The sequence below is a fragment of the Lampetra planeri genome, chromosome 47 (assembly GCF_965212315.1).
Source record: "Lampetra planeri chromosome 47, kcLamPlan1.2.h2, whole genome shotgun sequence".
Taxonomy (NCBI): domain Eukaryota; kingdom Metazoa; phylum Chordata; class Hyperoartia; order Petromyzontiformes; family Petromyzontidae; genus Lampetra; species Lampetra planeri.
Window position 1 is genome coordinate 858,113 of NC_136153.1, and position 26,667 is coordinate 884,779.

General features: G+C 47.1%; 2 protein-coding genes across 3 annotated transcripts in view; one reads left to right on the forward strand and one right to left on the reverse strand.

Moving 5' to 3' along the window:
- The window catches only part of LOC144733476 (uncharacterized), a 40,482-nt gene extending 38,721 nt beyond the window's left edge, over positions 1-1,761 (reverse strand). For both annotated transcript variants that reach the window (XM_078615400.1, XM_078615399.1), the window contains exon 1: positions 1,653-1,761. In XM_078615400.1, the coding sequence (XP_078471526.1) occupies positions 1,653-1,704 (52 nt within the window). In that variant the 5' untranslated portion in view covers positions 1,705-1,761. The remainder of the gene's footprint in view (positions 1-1,652) is intronic.
- Positions 1-26,667, forward strand: part of LOC144733477 (aerolysin-like protein) — a 105,286-nt gene that overhangs the window by 13,611 nt on the left and 65,008 nt on the right. The window lies entirely within an intron of this gene.

The window sequence follows — 26,667 nt, forward strand, 5'->3', positions numbered from 1 at the left end:
ATATCATCATCATCGTCGTCATACTATTCTGTGGACACGTTAGAATTGTCGCCGTCTGAAATATTTTTGGATGTAAAAAAACATACAGTACGAAAATAATACGTGTGAAAATTAGTCAAGTTAAAACAGCTGAATATATTATTTTTACCAGGTAAGGCCCACTAAGCTGTGTAGCTATTTTACAGAAGCGACTTGGCCACAAATGCTAACTCAACGAAATGGAAATTTATATCAGTAGCCAAATACTGTAAACGCGTGTTTCTAAACGTGGAGGAAAAAACCGGAGGACCCGGAGACAAAGATTAACACAATGCACCGTGCGGGTATTTACAAATGTGCCGTGGCCAGCTACAAACGTGTACCGCTTATCACTATCCATTTTACTTTGATATGTACAGCCCAATTAATTAAACTGAATTTCTATTATTGCTGTAATGGAATAGAACGCTACATTATGACGGCTCGGGAATCGAGCTGATGGCGAAACTCGTGTTGTGGCATACGGCCTCTTCATCTGCGATCCGCAAGCTACGGAACAACACACAGTGCCCTAATCCACTACGTGTTGTCACTATAATATGCAACACGTGCAGATAAACAGATCGTGGATAACAAATGAGTTTTTTTTCCATCGCAGGTGACGGTGGAATCTCTGATCTAATCACAATTCTGCTTTACCACCAACAACGCGATCGTCTTCATTTGGGGTTCTGGGTAGGTAGTATAATTAGACTCAAGTTGCTTCACAAGTTACCATCTCTAGTGTTAAGGTACCACTTATATTACCATATTTACGTGACAAAAAAGTGTCACGTTTATAATGTTAACAGAAGCTAGAATTTCGAGCGTTAAACCAAGTAACCATTTTTCTCTTGTTGAAATAAGTTACTGTGTTTTTATTTACACGCTTTTAACTCACTGTCTGTTGTTTGTTGTAGTCGTTGTATCCTCAAATATTGTAACTCAATTTTAACCCACTTCCCAATGTGGTATCGACTGCAAACTTTGTATACTTATGTCATACTGATGACAATACTATATTCTATCATCAAAATATATATTTTTTTAAACTTTCTTTTTTATGTTATGTTTGTCCACGGTCAACTGACTTTAGCTGTAATTGGCCACGGTCCCTTATGTTATTGCAAGCTTCGGTGCCACTTCCTGGAGTCTTCGAGTTCTACCATTACATTTCATAAAGCGTGTTTTAATTTTATTTAAATATTACTTATTTTAAGTTGATGAAAAGCGAATAAACCGGGCGAAGTGCTACGCGCCAGTGACGCCATGCTGGGGACGACCGCTGTTGGTTGATTATAATTATCTGATAATAATAATCTGAGACAGATAATCTGAGACTCACAGCAACCGCCACTGCACTGAGGTGGCCAGCAGGGGACAGTACGACGGATGAATTCGTGAACCCATCTGTGCGGACCTGTTTTTTTTTATTCCACTTGCGCGTTGTGTGGGGTTTTCTACGGGTGAACACTCAATTTTTGCCCACAATTCAAACAACATTCTTTCAATAACAATTTGCCAAATATTCCGATGGCAGGACCGCCTTAACGTGTTTTCGTATGATAAATAACCTTCGTTGTTGAATGAACAAATTATACAGTAGTTCGGCAACACAAAAAGTATGAGTTTACCTTGAAATAGCAGACAGAAGGCTAAAACGAGGTAATGAAGAGATGCCGACATCACGTCCGTCAACAAAGCCTGCCGCGACCGATGCTGCCACACTCTCACGGATACGAACATCGCACGGCCTTTATATTTATAGCACCCTGCATCAGCACGGTGAGGAATGTGGCCGCGCAATGCTTAAATTTGACTCGGCGTGCCTTGCGGGCTTCCTGCCAAACTGCAGGTGTTGACATTTGACGGTGAGAAAATCCGATGGCTTCCGTGTCCACGAATGAGGCCGCTTTGTCATGGACAACGAATTTGAGCCAACGTTGCTTTGGTGACGCCGGTGAATGTTACAGGTTTAACCCGTTCAAGATATTCAAGTTTATTTTATTCAGCGGATGCAAATTCCCTGAACCAAGTGGTTGCTTCCGGCCCTGCTGTGTTGATGGCGAGTAGGTAGGTCTCCGTTGAGCTTGTGGAAATGGGCAAATCCATCAAAGAGAAATCACTCGCTGCCACTCATTTCTTCAAGCAATACATTTGTGTTTTCTCTCCATAGCTTTAGCTAAGTCCTGACTGATGTCATCATAATTCAAAGATAACAAAACACATTCGGATGGCCGTGGTACTGTCGCTCAGCTGTCACTGCAATGTGGAATGGAGGGCCTAAGGGAGGGTCTACAACACGCCAGGGCCTACAACACACGAGGGCCTAAGGCAGGAGTAGACAATCAAAATAACAAATCGAGCCAATTTGCTTGGAATTCGGTAACAAACAAACACCCCCTCAATATTCCAAGAGCCGCATTGCCACGTGGTGAATACGAGACGGTGGCTCCTTACTAACCCCCACCCCCTCCTCCACAGCTCCGCGAGGAGCGGCAGATGACGGGGAAGGAAGCCACAGGTTTCAGCAGGTTCAGGCAAGACTGGCAGAGGGCATGCACCCTTTTGTCTACAGCGATGCACATTTGTTTTTTTCACCTGGAAGTGGCAGCGAATATGTTCAACGACAACTTGCTCAACCAGAACAGTGAGTGGTGTCTTGCAGGAGTGCAGTCATGCCCCCTGAAGATGCCTGCTTGATACTCGCCCCCGTTTGGGTGACAATGTGGCACGGTGTTAACATTTGTGCCTGACAGCAGGACCTGGGTTCGATTCTTTGCCTTTTTGTGTGGCACTTGTATATTGTGTTCTACGCGGGTTTCCTCCTGGTCACCTGATTTATTTTCTCACATCGAAAAAAAACATACACCATAATTAGCATACGGTTGAATTTACGTGCACAGTGCAATGTTTTAACGTGCTTTAAAGGTAAACGAATGTACGTGAGATTAAGAATGCATTTTGCTTTATGTAAAAAGGTAACATGTGGGAGCATCTGCAGTAATTGACAGGCACACCGAGCCTCTGGGTCGGCAACCTGCTTGGTGACTTTATTTATTAAATACGGCTTCTTAAAATATTGAGTTGGGTTTTTTTTACCGAATAAAAAACATTCGCTCCTGTTATTTTGGTTGTCAACCCCTGACCATAGTGAACCCTCGTGGTTCTGCTCAATATTCTGTGCAGCTGCACTGCAGCTTCACTACAGCTTGGCCAATGAAATGCATTTATTGAACGTGTATAATCTGAAGGACAATCGGTGCTGCGTATGCAAATTAACTTTGCTTCCGCCAGTGACATCAATTCCCAGCTCGCCTCTATACAAATGTAGCCAGCATGTGTTTGCGATATCTTTTATATGATAGTTCCGGCCTATAGATATATCTACAATCTAGTTTGTACTGGTTGCAAATGGCTTTCGTGGATCATCGCAACAGAAGCCCAGCTGTTCGAACTAACTATTAGTTTGGGAAGCCGTTCTTATTTCCATTGGCAGTTCTGAGCCAAGAGTAGAAATTCCATATTGCCATGGAAGTGGCCACGTGCTATCTGCCTTGCAGTCATTGACTTTCTATAAAGTGCTTCTCATTGTCCTAAATGATGTAAATATGATTCAAGGATTGATGGCATTATGAAGCCAAATGCACACGTCAGGTATCTATGTGAGACCAGTCCTTGGCTGATATTGGCCTCCGAAGTATGACGGCTGTGTTCAGCAGTTCAATTTTGCCATTTAGTGATGGCCACCATTTTCACAGTGGCCCAGCCATGGGGCCTTGCTTTCGATGTGACAGATTGCAGCCATTCACCCCCTGCACGAGATCCCTACGGTTAGAGAGGCTCAGGGAAAGTTCTGCCGCTGCTACTGCTAGGTATGGCCAATAACTGAACTCGGGTGACTGGGTGCGAATTTCCGTGTTAGAATCACATAGGCACAAATACACGTAAACACATACAAACATACATGCACACATATGATACATATGAATACGTTTTCCACCTTTCTGGCAATAAAACACAAAAATATACCTTTTGCAAGTGTAATGCGGGCGTAAACGGCCTCGCGGATATGACGTCACGGGGGGAGGGGTTAGGTCACGTGAGAGAGAGGGGTGAGGTCTTAAGGGAGAGATACCGGAAGAGACGGGAGAGAGTTGGGAATAGAGACAGAGTGAGGCCACGCAGGGCGGAGGTTGGAGAGTGGCGAGATCGCCACACACACAGTAAGACTCGGCACCGTCGGCCAGCGGTGACCGAGCACGGAGGAACGGGGAGCAGCGGTGGAGCTGCAGTGAGAGCAGCTGGAGGACTGCACAAGGGGAACCTGCAGCGGAGCTGCATCGGAGCGAGAAAGGCTATGGGAGCAAAGGCAGCTGTCAAGCTGCCAAGCGGGGAGGCTCTGAGCGAGGGCCGTGTGGGACAAGTGTAAAGAACCCAAATAAAGGACAACGGAGACAGACCCAGTGAACGAGTCCTTTATTACACAAGGAATAGTCTGCATTAACCACACGTACTTGTGGAAAATCAGTAAACGTGCTCTGATAATATATGCATTGTCTTTGAAACTGATTGGCCTACACCAGAGACACAGCCTTCTCTCTCTTTAGAGGTTAGTCAGTTTAACACGTAGTAGGCTTTCGTGATCAATATTAATCATAATAGAGGTTTTTTTTGGGTGAGATTGCGTTAATATAAACGTGTTGTTAAACCCATAAATATAAATGTGTGTTGAAGTTATGTGCAAAACTAGTTACTACTTGCTAAGACTAATAGAATATATCGAAATTAACAGAAATAAAAATAATTTTAACCGTTTGGATAGCTACAGGCTTAGTGCTGATTTGAAGTGAATCATCAAGTGATCGACTGTTTAAATGCATGCCTGTACAGGATTTGGGGATGAACCGTCTATCTGGGAATGAACAGAGGGCTTCATGCGCGATGGGTGAATAAACCAAAGGCGATGCCCTGCCTGTATCCGCACACACTGTGGCCTTCGAACCTCCACCACCTCAACGGGCCCTCACCACGGCCGGTGTAATTTTGGGGATGTACCCGACGGTGCCTGCGGGCAGTGCAATCAAGCCTTGTCCCCAACTTTCCATGGAAGAACATACTCCCGCCATCCTGTACTATTTTTGTTAGCCGCCTGCACTTTGGTGGAGTTCCCTCTAGCCGCTTTGCGTGCCTCAAACAACCGCCCAAGCATAACCTGCATGGGCGGGGGCATGGTAGCCTTCTTTCCTCTTGTAGTGAGTCCAAATGAGTTGCAGGCATTGTCTTGGGAGCAACACTATTTATTACACCAACTCAACACACAACATAACATAACCTACACTTGGGTGTTGAACGCCCATCTAACCACACTATGGCAGAACTAGACACGGTTCGCTATCCCGGTCCGGACCACGAGCTGGGTCCCGGACCGCGTGGCTAGAGACTTCTTCAACCCGACGTGAATCTTCTTCACCAACAACCCGAAGAACCCCGAGCCCCTCACGAGGCCCCCGTTATATCGGCCTGAGCTGGGGCTGGCTCCACCCCTCACCCCGCCCACCTTCAAGATCTCTCGAGCTCTTTCCCGAAGGCTGCCGAGAGCTCCTTTATACCATGTGACCACCCAGCGGCCCCCGTCCACCAGTGGCCCCCCTCCAATATCATCCGGTCATGTGTCGGCAGGTCAACCAGCGTATCATGCCCGAACGTAACCCTGGCTTGTTGACACTCCTTCTCGCTCCCTCACCGGGAGCCCGCACCGCCCACTGTACGCAGTGCCTCCATGCTGACCAGCACTCACCCAAGCCCCGCTAGGGCTGGTACTACGCTCAGTAACCGGGCTGCACATAATGCAAGGCCGGAACCACACAGTGACATTCACAGTCACTACACTTTCAAAGCCATGCCCAATTGAGCTTCCATGGGGGGTTCCTTCTCTTGCCCATACATAAGATAGAACGGGAAAAATCCTGTAGAGGAATGTGGGGCCATCCTCTAAGCTGCTAGGACTCCCAGGATGTGCAAATCCAAATCCGTCTGTGTCTCGTTAACAGCCTGACAGAGCATCGACGTTAAGGTCCTGTGCAGGTGAAGTTCTAATCTTTTTGGTGCTCAGAGCATCGCACAACTCAGGCAGCAGCGTCGACGAAAAATTGCGCCCTTGATCCGTGAGAAGCTGCTCGGGCCACACAGTGACATTCACAGTCACTACACTTTCAAAGCCATGCCCAATTGAGCTTCCATGGAGGGTTCCTTCTCTTGCCCATACATAAGAAAGAACGGGAAAAAATCCTGTAGAGGAATGTGGGGCCATCCTCTAAGCTGCTAGGACTCCCAGGATGTGCAAATCCAAATCCGTCCGTGTCTCATTAACAGCCTGACAGAGCATCGACGTTAAGGTCCTGTGCAGGTGAAGTTCTAATCTTTTTGGTGCTCAGAGCATCGCACAACTCAGGCAGCAGCGTCGACGAAAAATTGCGCCCTTGATCCGTGAGAAGCTGCTCGGGCGCTCCCTTGTCCATCACGTAGCCATGCAAAAAAGTGTCGGCAATGAATGCAGCAGATTGGTCTGGTAGTGGCCAAGCCATTGGCCACCCGGAAAAATATTCCACACCGACCAGGAGAAATGTATTCCCCTTTTGCGTAGCCGGAAACGGCCCCAGAATGTCAAGCGCAACCAATTCTTTAATTCGGGACACTGTGATGGATTGCAATGGAGGCTGAGCCCTTCTTAATGGTGGTTCCACAGCACACAATCAGCACAGCCCTTCACCAGCAGGTACACATCGTTTGACATATCCGGCCAATGAAAATGTCCCTTCAGCGTCAACAATGTCTTCCAGACTCCGAGGTGCAAAAATGTATCCTTGTGCACCACCCGCATCACTCTCCCCCGCAGAGCAGTGGGAACCACTATACAATGGCGCTGCAGCCCCTCATCCCACCTCATCAAAAGTCCTTCTCGAAGGACTATCTGGGACACTCCCTTTGGAGCGAGATTTTCGCGATCCGACTCAGCGCGGCGCCGTAAGCCCAGCAATGACACATCTTCCACCTTCAGCCGTCCCGACTCGGCATGCGTGAGGCCCAATGTGCTGTCCCCTAGGGCAACCCCCTCGGCTGGTACTGTGTCTCTAGATGCCGTCACAACCTGTGGTGACCCAGCTGCCGGTGATTTACACCGGGCAGTGCCCGCTGAGCATGCACATCGCTCACTCGGCAGTAGGCGGGAAAGTGCATCTGCATTGCAGTGCTGCAGACCTTTTCGGTAAACCACTCTGAATGAGTATTTTTGCAGTATTTCCAACCAGCGCGAAAGATGGCTGGAAGGCTGGTCGACTCGCAAGGGGTACTGGAGGGCCACATGGTCTATGCAAACTACAAAGTCCCTCCCATAAAGATATGGCCTATACTGATGTATGAAATATACCATGGCCAAAAGCTCCCAACGAGTTACACAATAGCGCTGCTCCGCGGTGGACAGGACGCCACTAACATACGTGACCACCCTTTCCACGCCGTTCTTTACCTGGGACAAGACAGTGCCTATGCCCGTATCACTGGCATCCGTATCTAATACAAATGTCAAGGAGAAATCCGGATAGCCAAGAGGACGCGCATTCGCAAGGTGATCACGCAGCGCGACGAACGCAGCCTCCTCCTCCTCCCCCCATTGAAACTTTTTATTTTTAGCAGTCAAAACATAAAGCGGTTTGGCAATCGTCACAAATTGAGGAACGAACCATTGGTAAAAGGATGCAAATCCAACAAAACTGCGGACTTCACCCACCATCTTGGGGTTTGGCCAATCACATACGCACGCTGTTTTGTCTGGATCCGTGGCTATTCCGGAAGTGCTGACAATGTGACCTAAATACCGCACAGAGGTTGAAACAAATGGCATTTCTCTGGTTTAAACTTGAGATTAGCTGCCTGTATCCTGACGAACACAGAACGCAAGCACTGCAAATGTCCATCAAAGTACGCCCGAACACAATCATGTCGTCGAAATAAATAAGGCGAGAGTTCCATTGCAGACCTACTAAGACCATTTCCAATAGCCTTTGGAATGTAGCTGGCGCCGAATGCAACCCCATAGGAAGACAGTTAAACTGGAATAGTCCCTTGGGAGTTCGGAATGCAGTCTTCGGTTTAGAATCCTCATCAAGGGGTAGCTGCCAAAACCCCGATAATAAAACATGCACCCAACAACGCGTCCAGGGAATCGGGGAGCAGATATGCATCTGCTACTGAAATCTTATTTAGTTTACGAAAATCGATGCAAAACTGCAGGCTCCAGTCCCGTTTTTTAACTAGCACTATGGGGGTGCCGCAAGGGCTGGTAGAGGGAGAAATAATGTCAGCGGCCAACAGCTCCTCATCCGCCTGCTGAACATGTTCTTTCTTCCTTGGGCTCAGCCTATATGAGTTTTGACTAATGGGAGCTGCATCACCATTCTCAATACGGTGTTGCAGCAAAGAGGTGTGGCCGATATCAACATTTCTCTGGCGGAAAATATCAGCGAATTCCCACAGCAAGGTGCACAACTTGCCCGTTGCTCTCGAGACAAGTCTGAATTCTCCGCGCACAACTTGTCTGCCCATGTGCTATCCAATTCGCCTCCCTGGTCCACCGCGGCCATGACCCTTTCTGTAACTGAGTCGACCACTTCACAGTCCACAGCTGTTGCATAAGCCAAGACCGTGCCGGCCTGGACAACTGCTGTGCCAAATCCAACGTTCAACACCTGTGTAACAGGTTCCGGAGACACTTGTAGAGGTAACTTCTTTATTACAACACAACACTCCAACAGTCCTGATACTCTGTTACAGCCTAGGTACACAGCCTAGGTACACAGCCTAGATACTCTACTCTGGTTACGCTCTGGAACTCGCCCTCCCAAGGTCGTAGAGTCGGAAGTTCCAGAGTCCCACCACTCGCTCTCACAACCTCCCAGGGTCTTCAGATGGCTGGTCGTGGGTCTTGGGTCTTGAGTTACAACTGGCCCCGATCGTCTAGGGAGCTCCCCTTTTTATGCCTAGTCCAACGAGGGGTGGGGCCGTGTGTGTCACCAGACATCCCACAGAGCACACACAGCCCCCCCCCCCGCTGGCGGCGCCAAAAGGCTTAAGAGCCTGGGAACCCAACGCCTGGCGCCCAGAGGCTTAAGCGTCTGGACCCCCTGGGAACCCAGCGCCTGGCGCCCAGAGGCTTAAGCGTCTGGACCCGCCCGGGAACCCAGAGCCCCCAGCAGCCCCTCCCTTCTTATGTCACTACACCTGCATGAACGGCTCCTGGTCAGTCCTCATGACCGTCTGAGCACCCACTAGCGTGAGGCTCCGGGTCGCTGTGTTCGAGGGGGTTAAAATAACTCTTGCCTCGGAACCCGTGAACTGCAGCCACTTAAGTTAGCGCAGCGGAACCAACATTTACGCACCCAGCGGGATCTCAACAGATTACCTCGCCAGTGCTTGGACCATGGCATTGGCCACAGCCACCCTACCTGGAGAACGCAAAAAGGGCAACCGCCCTCCTGACAGTATCTCGACACAGCCCTGGTCGATCAACATTTTCAGGGGCATCTTGCTCAAAAAGTCGGTACCCAGGAGGCAAGGCATCGCTAACATCCTCGAAACCAGCACAGGACCGGACATCTCGATCTCCTTTGCCAGTAGCAAGATATAGTAATAGGTTTTTACCCTTTTATCTGGCACCAAAACTGACACCTTTATACAAGGGATCATGTTTGCAATAACCACAACACTTGCAGTCAAAATGCAAACAAAAATAGACAACTCTGATAATGATATGCACTGTCCTTGAAATTGTAAATGCTTACCCCGTACTCTCAATACTCTGATAGTGTGCTGTTTTTGAGTTGTACGCCTTTTGGCGTCATCCGGTCCAACACCAGTGGAGACTAGGCTCTAAGAAAAGCCGTCTCGGGTATGGACCAATCAATTTCAAGGACAGTGCATATCATTATCAGAGTTGTCTCTTTTTGTTTGCATTTTGACTGCTTGTGTTGTGGTTATTGCAAACATGATCCCTTGTATAAAGGTGTCAGTTTTGGTGCCAGATAAAAGGGTAAAAACCTATTACTATGACACATTTATATTGAAGCGATCTAATCTCAATGAAACCCTCTATTATGGAGTATCTCTCTTTTTCAGTAGATTTCCACATAAAGTGGAACTTTCAAACTTGGTACGAATCAGACCTCGGATTTGGTTGATGTGGTCACGTGCGGCACACTAAGTGAGGAACATGGACTTGACGGGTCGATCCAGGATTTACGGGTGCCTTGTGTCGCAGGTAAGGGGAATTCTACAGTTTGTGGGTTTATGTGATTTTTTTTTCTTACACTGTCCATCGTCTCATGCTAGTTTCCACTTTTAAAATGTAATTCAAACATCGTGCAATGCACAGGACAACGTTGTCTAATGCGATGTGTTACCAAATACAGTCTAATACAGTTTGTGCATAAAAGGAAGTAAATTTTAACAGAGGTGGGACAAAGTCATTGTTATGCAAGTCCAAGTCGAGTCGCAAGTCATCAAATTCATGACTCGAGTCTGACTCGAGTTCAAGTCACATGACTCGAGTCCACATCTCATAGGTGGGACAAAGTCATTGTTATGCAAGTCCAAGTCGAGTCGCAAGTCATCAAATTCATGACTCGAGTCTGACTCGAGTCCAAGTCACATGACTCGAGTCCACACCTCTGAATTTTAATACATTGTGCAGCACCTTGGGGGAATTCCCTCATGTGACAGAAGGCACAGTCTGTATGAAAGAAGAGATAATGCTGCCAGTCATTTAAATAAAATGCACTGTGGCAGTGTGTCAAACTCACACTTGGAATGCCATGAGTTTGAATCCCAAGTTAAGGTAGACTCCACCTCCTAGGTTAAGCAACGTAATTGTCAGAATTATAAAAAAAATCCTCCTTTATTATGGATAACATTGGTCACGAAAGCGTACATTGTTAAACTGAGAGTATTTAGATGATTTTGCTACTTTAAATGTCCAAATGATAAGCCACTTTGTTGAGCTATCATTTGTGGGCAGGTTGCTTTTGAAAAATAAGTGGGCTTTGTCTGGTAGGATGGGGATGTTTGGGTGATTTGTTTACCTTTCTTGTACTGTGCACGCATATCGTGTGTTTGTAATGTTTATTGTTGCAGCGTTTTTACCCTTCCTTACTGGATATATGTGAAAAAAAGCTTGAAAGCTCATCGGATTCCTCCAGTATAAATAAATATTCTGATTCTAATAATAAGTATGTTGGTTCGGGTTTAACTGGTCGCCCCAGAAATCTCAAGTTTGAATGGTTTCTGGTCATAGTCAATAGCGATAGTTCGAATGGGCGGTTGTCTTTTAAAACGAAACTTTTTTTTATATATTAATTTCATCGCAAGAACAGTAACGATGACGATAACGACGACAACATCGCAACGGCGACGGTACAGATGGACGGTTGCGTCGAGACGACTCGTGGAGCGGCCGCATCTAAATGCAGGGATGGCGGCTGCGGTGTTTCTGTGGCGTGTGCGCCATGGCTCACACCACAACTGTTCATCGTGAAGGGCTATCAAGAATTAATATTTTATACTGGGGGAATGCTATGAGATATGAAGCTCTCTTTTATCACAGATGTCCAGTAGGGGCGGTTAGAATGTTACGTTGTACATGGGGCTATCATGGTACGCGCGACCCGATGTTCTTGATGGGAATTGATGTTATCGTTGTCAATGCGTTCTGATGCTCGTGAATGCAAGCTACTCGTGGTGGTATAGCTCTGAAGTGTTTTTGGGTTGCTCGGCGCATTGTTATTTCGTGACATAACCACGATGCCTTGTTTAAAGGGAATGCGGTCAGGGTCTGTTTTTTTTTGTATCGTTGTCCCTCTCAACTTGACCCAATGACTAAATCGCACATCCGATTAACACTGTTCGCTACGTACGGTGCGAAACAAGTTCAACATAAATACTTAGAAATGCGTCACTGCTGTGGATAGGACCCGATTGGTGGAACGTGTGTGTGTGGCTGAGTAAACACAGCACATTCAAGTCAATGGGCAGAGCATATTTGTACTCAAGTGGGTACGGAGTGGTGCTCTTCTTTGCTGTTGGTCAGGAACCGCTGGTGGGGGACACCACTGCACCCTATCGGCAAATGCTTGAAAATCTCCATTCACTTAAAATGGCGTTTTAATAACGGGTTGGCGTGACATCCAGTGGCAATCACTGGAATTGCCACGAAAGCGGTCCAGACTGAGACACCGGGACAAGTCAAGTGTTACTCTCGTGCAGTGGTTCGTAGCCTGGGGTGCGAGATGACTTTCTGGGGTTGTGAGACATAGCCAGATTTTTTAAAGAAGGTAAATAATCGAAAACACAAATTAAGCATGGGCACGTAAGTACAACTACTTTGTTTCATCAAACCTATCTATTAAAATTATATTTTTAAACGATTGAAAACTAAAGGGGTGCAGGCTGCAGTAAAGGTTAAGAACCACTGCTGTAATGGGATTCTATGGACTACTCTTACCCTGTTCCAAAAATCCTCATTGGTCGATTCATTCATCCATCACGCATAGTCAGCAAAGGAGGGTTGCGCCAAACGCGTGACATCTTACAACAGCATTCGCTTAAACCACTCTCACTGGCATACACAGGCGTCTCGAGTGATTTGTTTGATCCACCGATCACGGGGGGTGGGGGCGAGACCACGGGAGTGTCACCGTTCCTTCACATGGAATGTCGTCCGCCAACTGCCAGTGTGCACATCAAGACGAAGACGGGGCCGATGACGTGGTCCACAAAGTGCCACCACGAGCTCTCGATCGCTCGGAGGCCGGGTCGCAGACTCAACGTACGGTGACATTTCTGACCGAAGTTCGAACCATCGGGATGCCACGTCAACGGCGATGTCTGCATCTGTATTTGAGCGAATAAAAAAAGCCGTGCCTGCGTTTATAAATACAATACCCCCAAATCCGTTCCCGATGGGTCGTACAGCAAGAGCCCCACGCGAGCGACACCGGTGAACAGTTCAAATCCTCGCCCGGCTGCAGCCACGGAGGCTTTAAAACTCACTCATACAATAACCGCCACCGTTACTTTTCCCTCTTGTTGTATATATGTCTTTCCCAAAAATGTGTATTAAGAGTGATTCTGCCTATTTTTTTAAAGTTTAATCAGGATGTGAGGGGGGTGTCACCCCCCTCACACCCTGCTGCATCTTGCCTCACCACACGGGCCTGCTTGGGAGGTCATACAAGAAAACCCCGGTGCGAGGGGGGGGATAATGAGATTCTGCGGGAAATCCCAACCGGACTTCAAAAGAAGGCCGCAATAAAAAAAAGTACACCGGACAAACAGCAGGGGTCACACACCTCCCCGGACAGCGAGAACCAGCCAGGGATAAGAGGTCAGCGGACTGGCTGGGGTTTTAAAATACAACAGTAAGTTCGAAGTAGCTATATCTTCAACCTCAGGAATTCAAAATATAACTTGAGAACAAGAAGCACGGATCCCTGGTGATATAGACAGGGAACAAAGGTTCTTAAAACCTTTGGAATACCCTTGCTAACAACTATAGTTAAGCATAAACCAAATAATGAAAGTATTAGACCTAGGGTCATTCAGAAGAGATACAATGCAAAATAGGCCAATCACACACAACCAAGATAATGTATTCCATAGGATCAGAGCCTCACAAACCGCTTTTGTCTTCTGAGCAGCTAACACAGCACACGGTAGCAGTACATCATGTATGCAGGGGGGCGCCTCCTTTTAATATATAAAATACCACGCAAGGATCCCAAACCGCGACGTGAGTGTTGTAAAAACTGCTCAAAACGTACTTTGAGTCACTTGCAGAGTCAAAACTGCGGAAAGTGGCACGGTACGGGGCCATCCATTTAGTACGTACGCATGGAGGGGTTAACCCAAATGCGCACGCTTGCGTATGGGGGGTCTACTGACAATGTACGCATAGGAAACGGGGGGGGGGGGGTGAAGCCTCGATAATAATTTGTCTCCATTGGCCTTCAAATTAGTTAGATAGTCTGGCGGTGGACTATTTGTTTGCTTAAACACGTTAATATTATGAATCCTTGAACATTTCTGCATGGATTAAATATCGGCCGTTCTATAGGATTCGAGGGGGGGTCAAGTTTTGACACATTTTTGCGTACGTACTAAATGGATGGCCCCTTACCAAGTTATAAGAGGTGTAAAATATATATTTTAATTCTTTTAACTATTTCGTGAAGAGTGAACGGAATACATGGCGATAATAAAGACAGCCAGACAAAAGGTACAAGGACCCCCCCCCCCCTTTCCAGGTTAATTGCTGCGGGAATAAAATTGTAAAACTGGAATAGATTAGGGGCAATTTAAAGCATATGTTTCCACAGACAGCGAGATGGCTGGAGGAAGAGGACAGGAACCAGGCCTTGATGTTACTTAACAATTTACTTCAATAAATTAGAACATCAACCGCCATTTGCCACTAAGTGGCGATTACGTCACTACGATGCTTGTGCCAGGCTATGTGCACGTTGAGGCCACGTGAAGTGTCGAACGCCCGCTGGCACGAGGTCACGGGACAGACCCAGGTGCCACGGATCGACTGAGATGAGTGGCTGATGCACCACCTGTGCCCCCTACTGTGCCAACTTGCTATGCTTTAGCCACCCGGCGCTCCGCTCGTTGTGAGCGTCGCTCTTCTGCCCTCCATTGTTGTTGGAGGGCGACTGCCTCCAACTGCCCAGTAGCGTTCTTCACGAGTCTCCTCCACAGAGGCCTATCTTGACACCGCTGGTACCAGTCATCGGTAAGTCCACTCAGCTCCACATCCTCCTGTACCACATAACTCCATCTCTTCTCTAGCCCGTGCCGCGCCCGATCCGGCCAAAAAAAGCTTTGATTTAAATGCTTTTGTGACTACAGGGATTCATCTTCTTGGTTCTTTCGGTAAAGTCATGTAGAAGGGAAATAATAAAATAATAAAAATAAAACAATAAAATACAATTCTCACGATGTTTCTGCCACAACGCAAGCAGCCGTCCTCAGGTGAAGAACAGGTCTGTCGGAAAGACAGCGTCTGAATGAACACCACCAAGCTTGGCAGCGTATATTTAAGCTGGGTTAGAGGAGGAAGGGCGCCTTGACAAAGGAATTTGCATATCAACAGAGGAATTTAGCATATTTATGGTAAATGCAGATATGGGATTAGTCACTACTTGTGGAATGCGTAGGAGGTGGGGGGGAGGAGTCGGGGGGGTCTCAAAGTCATATTATGCCCGTGCATTATGTAGGATTAGCATCAACAAAGGGAGGAAGTAGGGTTAGCAGTAATAAAGGGAAGGAATTTTAATAGTAAGGAGCTGCAGCAGCTAAACACCACGTAAAAAACTAAAATATAAACTACATCAAAATATAAACTACATCAACATCATACTCTCCAATAAGCTGAGCTACTAACAGTAAGTCATACATTACAATTCTACATCGCAAAAATATATTATGCCTCCAGCTAAACTTTTTCCTTACATCACACGGATCTACCCCGTACTATATACTGCCATAGACAAACCCAACATTACATTATATACTGCATTACTATACACCACCTTAGACTATACATTGTAATATTACACTATGTATTATTCTACCCACCCTACTGTATACCACACTGCTGTATATTCACTATACAATTATGATACTCTATATTACCTTATACATTATATAGTACTAAGAGGAAGCAACGAAATATGTCAATGGGAGAATGGTGTCAGGATTGCAGTGGAGCAAAGACTCCATTCCCTGCGGAGAATACAAAATGTATATAGTCAATGCCAGTGAGTGGACTGCGGTCTGAAAGTCACCGTAAACATGAACACAATCAGTTAAGATCCGAAATGGTTTATTACGTCCTTCCAATGATTGCTGAGCCAGAATCCATCTTCTCGGTTGAAATTGTCTCTGTGTTTGTATATGTGGATCGCCTCATGAACGAATCTCTCATGGTAGCCAGATGGTTTGCAGAGAACCTCTGACTTGGAGAAGTCAATGTCATGTGAGCCCACTGAATTGTAACAATGATCTGCCACGGCTGAGGTGTTTGTCCTACCGTGTTTCAGGTCTGCTTTATGTTCACGGATGCGGTCCGAGACATGTCGTTTGGTTTCTCCAATGTAACTGCTACCACAGAGGCAACTTAGTTTGTAGACGCCAGCGTACTGTATATGGTATATAGTAATGCAGTATATAATTTAAAGTTGGGTTTGTCTATGGCAGTATATAGTACGGGGTAGATCCGTGTGATGCAAGGAAAAAGTTTAGCTGGAGGCATATTATATTTTTTGCAACATAGAATTGTAATGTATGACTTACTGTTAGTAGCTCAGCTTATTGGAGAGTATATTTAGTATATGGATGATATTAATGTAGTTTATATTTTAGTTTTTTACGTGGTGGTTTGGCTGCTGCTGCTCCTTACTATTAAAATTCCTTGCCTTTATTACTTTAATATGACTTTGAACCCCCCCCCCCCCACCTCCTACGCATTCCACAAGTAGTGACTAATCCCATATCTGCATTTACCATAAATATGCTAAATTCCTCTTGATATGCAAATTCCTTTGTCAAGGTGCCCTTCCCCCTCCAACCCAGCTTAAATATACGCTGCCAAGCTTGGTGGTGCTCATTCAGACGCTGTCTTTCCGACAGACCTGTTCTTCACCTGAGGACGGCTGCTTGCGTTGTGGCTGAAACGTCGTGAGAATTGTATTTTATTATGTTTTGTTTTCATTATTTTATTATTTCCCTTCTACGTGACTTTACCGAAAGAACAAAGAAGATGAATCTCTGCAGTCACGAAAGTTTTAAATCGAGACACACTAAACATATATAAGCATCTGTGTTATCCAAACAGGATTACTATTGTTGAGATTTTTCTTTTGATCACAGCATCTTGCCCGCGAATTCAGTGATGACAATTGATAAGCATCTATACTCTTTGGTTCTTTCGGTAAAATTGCATAGGTATAAAATATAAAATAAATCCAGTAGTTCCACTGCTGGATTATATTTTCTCCGCCTGAGGACGACCGATTGTGTTGCGATCGAAACGTGATTTATTTTATATTTTATACCTACGTGACTTTACCGAAAGAACCAAAGAGTATGGATTCCTGCAGTCACGAAAGCTTCAAATCAAGATTGATAAGCATCTGCTAGGCATACAGGCACCCTGCCGCACACACTATTGTTCCAGGACATTTCGTGATTCTAACGTTGTGTATGGTGACGCTACTCTGAGGTGCAGCCAATTGTTCTCATTGAAGGCCATTAGCCAATTGATAAGCATCTGTGAGCCAAACATACTCGCACATTAATTACATAATCTTACCAATGAATTCATTGACGTTTACTATTGCCTTAGGTACATTTTTATCACTGTTCGTATGAAGTCATTCTCTTTTTAAATCCTTTATATTAAGTTCACTTGCTTGCTTGCTTGCGCGCTTACGACCGTGCAAATCTTTCGGTGGTTTTTTAACCCACTTCCCGTGATCCAATCGAGCTGACATTTTGCACACAGACTCGTTGTGCGTGACAATTAATTTTCGTGAAATTTATTTTCCAAAATTTTACACTTTTTAGGAATTTTTTTTTACATTTAATTACCAATTGCTTAATGGTGGCAGGCAATCATCTGACCCATAGGTGGCAGCCATCTCAAGCCAGAGGACGAGAGGACTCTAGCCGCCCGTTTCAAAGACCAATGTGGGCTGGGTTGTGGCCCATTGAACACGTACTGTAATTTATTGTCTTGCTCTTTGTAAGAAACTGAAAACACAGCAAGGTCCTCCTGTCATGGAATGTAATGTAAACCAATCGAAAGCAAACAACAATAAACGTGTGCCTATTTTATGTATTGCTGTTTTACAGTTCGTTCTCATTTGATGGATTTTGCTTCACAAAACTGTCACCATCGTAATAATGACGCAAATGTTGACTAACCACATGGCATGAAATTCCTGCCCCCACGCTGTACAATGGAGACTATTTATAGAGCAGTTAAATTGAAGCCGCCAGGTTCTTGAAAGTGGTAAAATGGGTCAACGTTAGTGCCCTCGGGAATATACGGGGCATGTCAAGAGGTGATCTTACATTTTTAAATCCTTTATATTAAGTTCACTTGCTTGCTTGCTTGCTTACTCAAGAAAAACAGAAATGAATAATAAAATGAAACCGATGCCACGCATATAAAGGATTTATAGTGAAAAACTTTGTTTTTACGGGTTAATTTTTTAAGGACCTTTCCTATCGCCATGTATGGTCGATCTACTCTGAGAAGCTAGCCCATTGTTCTATTGCTCAATTTTAACAAACGTAACCAGAGGGTTAATTGTGCAGTTCAATGAGTAGGACATCTCCAGGAGTATTGTGGTGACAATTCCGAGCATAAGAGTTTTTGCATTTTAGAGTTTTTAGATATTAAAATTGCTTCACACAGAAGAGAGAGTCTGAGTGGTTCCTTCCTAAGGTCATGCGTAATAATCTTAAGTATAAGAACTGTATCCTGCAGTGAGATCTGAATTTTGCGACCTGACACAAACACACTAAAACATAATCAGTAAAAGCTAAAGCGAGAATCACTGTCCATTCACGATAGTTAATACAACCCTATACAACTGTAATGCGAGCGTAAATGGGGTTTGCTGCTGGGCTCTGGCCCAATCACACGGGCCGGGGTATTGGGGGGCGGAGCCAGTATGGGAAGGCCGGATCTGACGATCCGGAAAGGGAGGAGTCAGGTCACGTGGTAAAGAGGATATAGGTGGGAGCCCGGAAGAGATCCCGGTCAGTTGTTGGAGTGAAGAAGCGGGACCACGTTGGGTGGCTGCCGCGCCATCAGCCACGTGGCTGATGGGGCTTCGGCACACCGTCGGCCAGCGGTGTGCGGAGCAGGGGAGCTGGAGAGACTGACGGAAGAGCGCGTGCGGGGCACGTCGCGAGGAGAGCACGTGCGGGGCACGTCGCGAGGAGAGCGCGTGCGGGGCACGTCGCGAGGAGAGCGCGTGCGGGGCACGTCGCGAGGAGAGCGCGTGCGGGGCACGTCGCGAGGAGACGCTGGTCCGCTGTCAGGACCAGCAGGGTGCGAGGAACAGCGGAGGAGATGATGAGGGAGCGCGTGCGGGGCGCGCGCGAGGAGACGCTGGTCCGCAGTCAGGACCAGCGGGGTTGCCAGGAGGAAACTAAATAAAAGACCAACGGAGACCAGCAGTGCCTGACGAAGTCTTTTATTACATTGGAGTCAGAAGTGGACTTTTTCAAGGCAAAAATAACATCAAGGAAGATGGCCGAGCTCTTGAAAAAGCGTAACCCACTTGTTACGTCTTCCGACGACGAAGAGACGGCCGCCAGCACACGTCCTCCAGCGACCACGTGGCAGGCCGCTGCCATCTTGAACATCGCGGCGGAGAGGCGGCCGTGCGCTGCCATCTCGGAGGCGCCGCGTGGTGTGCATCCTGCTGCTGAGCAGCTGTTTTGCGCGCGAGGAGCCGCAGGGATAGGACGCCGACGCTGCTTCACCACCTTCAACGAGAGAGCGCCGGAGCCACGGGGGAAGCCGCCATTGCTGCTGCTGCCTGGGTGGGAGCACCCCCGCCTGGCTTGTGTTCGAGACACCGGAGCAGTCGCAAGAGGACGCCGCGCTCACCGTCCGAGTTTTTCGAGGCGTCTCAAGTCACCACCCTGCCGTCCTCTGCTCGCCGCAGCCCCTGGGTGAGTCGTGACGATACGCACCCAGCCCTAACACACACCTCACCCATCTTGCGTGTGCCGGGGTGCGATTGCGTTATGGCTCGAGATTGCGGAGCGCAGTTCGGGCTGTGTGTGTGTGTTGAGGATGGACGCGCTGTCTGCTTGTGTTTGCTCTGTGTCAAATAGTGTTTATGCGTTGCGGCATGGGGATGTTATCTTGATGGCGAAGTTAATTATTAATTCGGTTGCGTCGAGTGTCCCGAGCCCGTTACCATCCCGTGGGTTGTCGTGTGCGACGTGTTTTTTTATGATTTGAATTTTTTTTGCTGCAAGGTACGACAGGGTTAACGGTGTGTTGTCTGCCTGCAGCTCTGCTCGCGATTGTTCATAATGTACGACCTGTATGGAACTTGCTGCTTGTGATCGCGATATGCTGACTGCACGTACTGTATAGACTGTCTTTCTGTACGGATACGGAGTGCGGTGCATTGTTCTGACCATTGGGTTCGGGATTGTTATTAGTTATGCGTACCTGTTCGGAAATTGGTCAATTCGTTGGGAGACCCTGTTCGTGCACACAAGATTGCATGTGTGTTCATATGAAATTGCGATTGTTGAGGGATGAGGGCGTTGTTGGTGGCTCTGCCGTCAAGGGTGCGTGGGGCCGTAAATTGCCGCCAAGTGGCGTCGCTCTTCCGTTTGTAATATGAGAATATCCGGCTCACTGACGTATCACACCTTGTCATGGTGATTGGCTCTGCCGGTCCTGGTTTACAGCCAATGGGGGGAAGCCTGGGGGCATGGCCCTGACGTGATGGAAGGGTGACAGCTATGGAGATTGGTTCTGCTGGCTTTGGCCTCAGCCAATGGGGAGATGAGTCAGGGGCGTGGTCCCGGGAGCTGACGAGGGAGCCTGGAAGATTCGACGCAGGCTAACGAGGATTGGCTGAAGCGTACCACGTGACCCGGGGATTAAATAGTGGTAGAGAGGAATGACACGTGGTCAGAACGGGAACCAACGGAGGAAGGAGCCACGCGAGAGCGGGGCTCCGAGTTGCCACCTGGCAGTGCGTCTCTCTCGGTCTATCTGTCCCTTCACGTTATCTACCAGCAGCGTGAAGTAGATGTAACCCAAAGTGAACAAAAGACGGATTCCAGAAGTCGTCTCAAGGAGTCTTATTACACGTTGATTGCGTGCGGCCAGGGGTTGCATTGCGAGTTGGTGTGTATGAGCAATGTGTCTTGGTCAAAGAATGGGTTAAACATGCTGGCTGTGTTCTATTCTGGGGCACAGATTTCACCAGTATACGCCTGCCATTGTTGAGTGGGTGATGCACGAGTTGTGGTCACATCGGGCTATGGCCGATGCCTGACCTGACAGCCCGGAGGCGAGACACTCCGTGGTATGTCTCAAACTAATGGGCCGTGTGCTCATATGGCTCGGGGAGTCGGGGTTCCGTCGTGCGGTGGCAGACTGTTTCACCTGGGGGGCTGGAGGCTCACGGAATTCAGGAGTAGGGGTTCCATTACGTTGCAGCGAACGGTGAGACCTGGCTAGCATGGGGCAGGGATTCCCCTTGCGGGTCCTCCAGCGGGAAGGGCCACGGACTTGTTCCGCTCTGGGTTATAACAGTATTGAATGTATAGGGGAACTAGTCCTGCAGATCCTATTCGGGGATATGGATATTGTGGGGGTTCAAGCGAATGGAATATGGCCTAGGTTAGCGGAATGCGACGGGTCCGGGTTGATTGCTAGGACGGCAGTGAGGACACATGCTGGACAGCGGGTTCAGCCTATGGGTGATAGTAAGCCTAAGTTGTTCGGAATGCGTGTTGTGGAGTGCGACTCCATATCGTCAAGATATTGGCTATGGAACATTGCCCCGTGGGGGTCGATGGGGTCTGGCCTTGCCAAGGGACGAACCTTCCCTTGTCTGTAAAGCGTCAGACTATAAGATGCTGGGGTGTGTCCATTGGTGATGGTATAGTACGGGATGGAGCGTGGCTGAGTCGTTGCAATGTGCCATTGTCTCGTCCCCAAAATTGCACTGGTCGAGTGGATGGCCAGTGGACGTTGCTGTGGTTGGACGACCACGGTGCGGGCAAAGGCAAGTTAAATGTTGCCGCTGGGGACCGTTGCTCTCTCCACGCGAAGGAATGCGGCCAGGGGCTGTGTTGAGAGTGACAGTGGGTAGATGCTGTGTACGTGAGATGTCTGTGCTGGTCCTCAAGGGAGGACTGCTGATGGGCAAGAGCAGGAAAAATGTTGTTGTCACGTGCAAATTATATTTTTTAATTAAAATGTAGATACTGGGGAATCCCCCAGATGCGACTTCTTGCCAGGTATAGGGTTCGACCTGAAGTGCGACGTCTCGGGCCGGGGCGTAGAAGGTCGTCCGGCATGTTAAGGGGTATGTGTCTATGGGTGTTGGTCTATCGGTCTTTGCCCTATTGCCACCAGCGGGGTGGTACGGTAGTAGGGCGGTGTGATACCCTGCCATCCATGCTGTGTCAGTGTGTGACTTCAGTTCGCTTCGGGGTGTTGGTTGTGCATCCAACGCATCGATTTTTGTGTTTTATTTGGTTGTCTCCTTACGCTGGGCGGATTACGATCATCTCCACTACCCTGGGACCCGGGTGGCTGTCGTGTACGACATGATGATGTGCGTTTCGTGGTGCTGTGCCTCAGGGGGTTGGGTTCTCCTTCTCGTCACAGATCTTCGGCGCCTGCCATACTGGGTGTCACCGGTTGTGCTAACCGGATGTGGACTTGAAGGGGGAGTGGAGCGCCTGTTCGTCACTCCTGCTCTACCAGTTGTTCTCTGAAGTTAGACTTGAGCCAGGCGGATGGACCAGCTACACGGACACGCTCTAAGACACCGCATTCCTGATTTATGCGCGTCGGCCGTTCTTGCGTGTCGGTTACCGTTGTTGTGCATTGCCTTCCATTCCTTAATTATTTCTTGCTTGTTGCACGGAGGATGGGCCGGTGTTCCGTACCGGATCCTAATCCTCCATTCCCTTTCATTGATTATGTTCGTCGTTTTTGTGCTCTCCGTTGTGTCGGTTGTGATTCCTGAATGTGTTGCCGTCGCTCGCATTATTTTATCCTATTTCAGCCGGGACGGCTGCCTTTTACATCAGGGGGGGGGGGGGGGGTGTTCATGTAATGCGATCGTAAATGGGATTTGCTGCTGGGCTCTGGCCCAATCACACGGGCCGGGATATTGGGGGGCGGAGCCAGTATGGAAAGGCCGGATCTGACGATCCGGAAGGGGATGAGTCAGGGTCACGTGGTAAAGAGGATATAGGTGGGAGCCCGGAAGGGATCCCGGTCAGTTGTTGGAGTGAAGAAGCGGGACCACGTTGGGTGGCCACCGCACCATCAGCCACGTGGCACACCGTGCGCCAGCGGTGTGCGGAGCGGGGGAGCTGGAGAGACTGACGGAAGAGTGCGTGCGGGGCACGTCGCGAGGAGACGCTGGTCCGCTGTCAGGACCAGCGGGGTGCGAGGAACAGCGGAGGAGCTGACGAGGGAGCGTGTGCAGGGCGCGCGCGAGGAGAGGAGCTGACGAGGGAGCGCGTGCGGGGCGCGCGCGAGGAGACGCTGGTCCGCGGTCAGGACCAGTGGGGTTGCGAGGAGGAAACTAAATAAAAGACCAACGGAGACCAGCAGTGCCTGACGAAGTCTTTTATTACACAACGAAGCCGAATCTAATTAGAATAATTGCATACATTTGCATAATTGTCTAAATTACCATAAATTGATAAAAATGTCACTTTCCATTAAATTGTATTACTTTTTCAAGACAATATATATACAACGCTCTTCATATTCTCTTTATATGGCTTTCACTCATTCCCCATTCATTCAATACATCGTTTACCATCATCAACTTCGCTTTCACCGAATTCACGCATCACAGATTTGCCACCCATTGATTCCTCTCATCCTCTCATCTATTTAGTTCACCTCATCTCCACCATTATATTAATGTTGTACTATTGTTTAATGTTTTTGTAAGGTGCCTTCGATAAGGCGCAACATACATTCTTTAAGAATAAGATGAGATGAAAATGACACACTCAACCAATCGAGGCATTGATTTAATGAGAAACGGTCAAAGCAAATACAATTATTGAATTCAAGCATTATCAGTTATATGCGAGCTTGCACGTACAAATAGCCAGCACACACAATTTTATATATATACGTATCTATCTTGTACATGTATTGCCAAAAGTTGTTCACGCAATATTTCTTACGAGGAGAGAAACTGTTGCTCTTGAATGGAAAATGAGACGGCTGTCATTGCATACCCTTCTCACAATCATGCACTTGATAGCATAAAAAGTAATCTGCTTTTTTACGTAATATAAAATGCCAAGATAAGAGGTTTAAAAAAAATTGCAGATTTAAATAATATTCTGGCGAAATTAAGATTTGGAGCAAAAATGGATAAGTTAGAGCAATTTAATATGATCCATGCCAGTATTCTGTTTGTTACTCCCAGCTCTTCATTGTCCGATATCGATTGTCTTACAAACGTTGTCTTTTTCCGGGCTGTCAATTCAATATTTGTTTATTACACCGAAAATCCCGTGTAGCCAGTTACCCAGCTAGTTTTGGAGGCAAGGGCCCACAGCCACTAACAACATAACTACATCATGGGACCTTTTTGCCAGTATCAAAGTATGAAAAATAAAAGTTTTTTTAATCCTTTCTGGCAATAACACAGGTGTTACGATGTTCAAACACCAAATATATACCTTTTGCAAGAAGAGACTAGCTGTCTCTGGTGTAGGCCCATCAATTTCAAGGACAATGCATTTATCAGAGCATGTTTTTTGCATGCTCACCACAAATGCATGTGATTAATGCAGACTTTATTCCTTGTAAAAGCTATCTATTTGGTGTTTGAACATCTTAACACCTATTTTATTGCCAGAATGGGTAAAAATCCACACAGCTACTATTGAGGCTGCGATGCACCTAGCCAGCAGCCAGCCAACACATTCGAAGCATGGGTTATTTTTTCATAGTATAATTTAATGTACACGTTTTAAAGTTAAATACATGGCTGATTGTATGGCTTTTAAGTTATTTTTTTCCGTTTTTTTTTTCTTCTTCAAGACTCAACTTGTTTTAATCTACTTGGAAACCAGAATACAACTGCAATAGCCATTTACAATGATTTTATCCGGAATAGGTAGAAATAAGTACGTCACCAATAAACACGGCAGCAAAGTGACACTCCAGTCCAACGTCGCATATCCGACTCGCTCGGGAACGGTATACAGTAGCTGGATACGTGAAAAAGTTTAGATAAGTGAACATCTGAAGAAAATTAGTCACCAGTGCACAAATATTGCACTGGGTGTGGTGGGCAGTTCATCGATCAAGGCAGATGAGCAGTGACGGGACTGATATACAGACGTTGTACTGTACTCGAAAGATTATAGTCGGAAGACTAAAATACCTCAAACTGTGCACAAATCATGGATCCCCTCTGGGAGTCGCTAAAACGAACGTCGAGTGAGGCTAACTGATTGAACGTCAACAGTGGCCCAGCTCATGTCTTCACCGAGTAACTGGGCTCCTGCCATAGGAACGTTGAAATTCCCACTTCATGCACACTCGTACTTTTGTTTATCATTAAGGCAGGTGTACACTGGGTGCAGTGACGCAGGTCGAACCACGTGGGTTCTACACGAGATCGTGCACTTTGGGAAACGGGTACTACCAGGTCAAGGGGAAAACCCATAGCCTGACACAGCAACCAAAGGCTGCACTTTTTCAGTATTTTGTCGATAATCCACTGCTGGATGAACCGCGTCTGCTGTATGAAAGAAGATCGATCCCTCATCCGCTCTGGTATTGTTCGTGAGTGAACCCGTGCACAGCTGACTGACCAAGCGCCTGTACACCTACGAATGGTCGTCACTGATTTAAGTTGGTCTGATGGGACACAAAGGGAATGAATACCGGACGATGTCCTACCCATGCCGTATTAGTCACGGAGGTTGTTTGACAACGCTTCCCCATTCTGATCAGTGCAAGTTGGTGAAGGGAACGGGGTTCAGATATCACTTGCCACGGATGCTTGCTGTGGCTGGGAATCGAACTCGGGTTCCGCGGTGGCAAGATGTTAACTACCTCGCCTGGTATACAGGAGGCAGTGGGTTCAATCCCGACACTGATGCCTGTTGTATATTTGGAGTTCACATGTTGCTCTCTCTCCCCGTGGTCGCGTGGATTTTTCTCCAGGTCCTCTGGTTTTCCCCCCCACAGTTAGAATGAGCAGACAGACGGAGAATAGAGAGGCTGCCATACATTTCCACGCGATAAGCTACTTCCTTGAGCTGTCATTTGTGATAGCCAGGTCGCTTCTAAAAAAACGCAATGCAGCAGCTCGGTGGGCCTTACCTGGTAAAATAAAAAAAACAGATGAGTATGTTTGGATGCCTGGTTCCTTATGCAGAGTGCAAGCCCCACTGTGCCATAACTCCACAATCCCGTGTTGGTTCTCAACGCGGGCTCCTTGGGAGTATAATGCAAATCTATTTACGTGAAATTTGGCAATGTCTAAAAATAAATGCAACTTTTAACCGAATACATTCGTTCACATTCAGAACCCGAATATCACAATAGCGGCAAACGTCAACTCAAGGACTTGCAATCACACCTCAAATTACTTTGTTGGTGGAAAGCCATCAAGTACAATACAAATATTGTACCCATTTTTTCTAACAATTGCTTAATGATAATGTACCGTGTGTGAATGCACAATACACGTTTATTATCAGTCAAAAATGTAACATTTTGTTTAACTACAGTGATATATTTAAATGGTTGTTAAAATA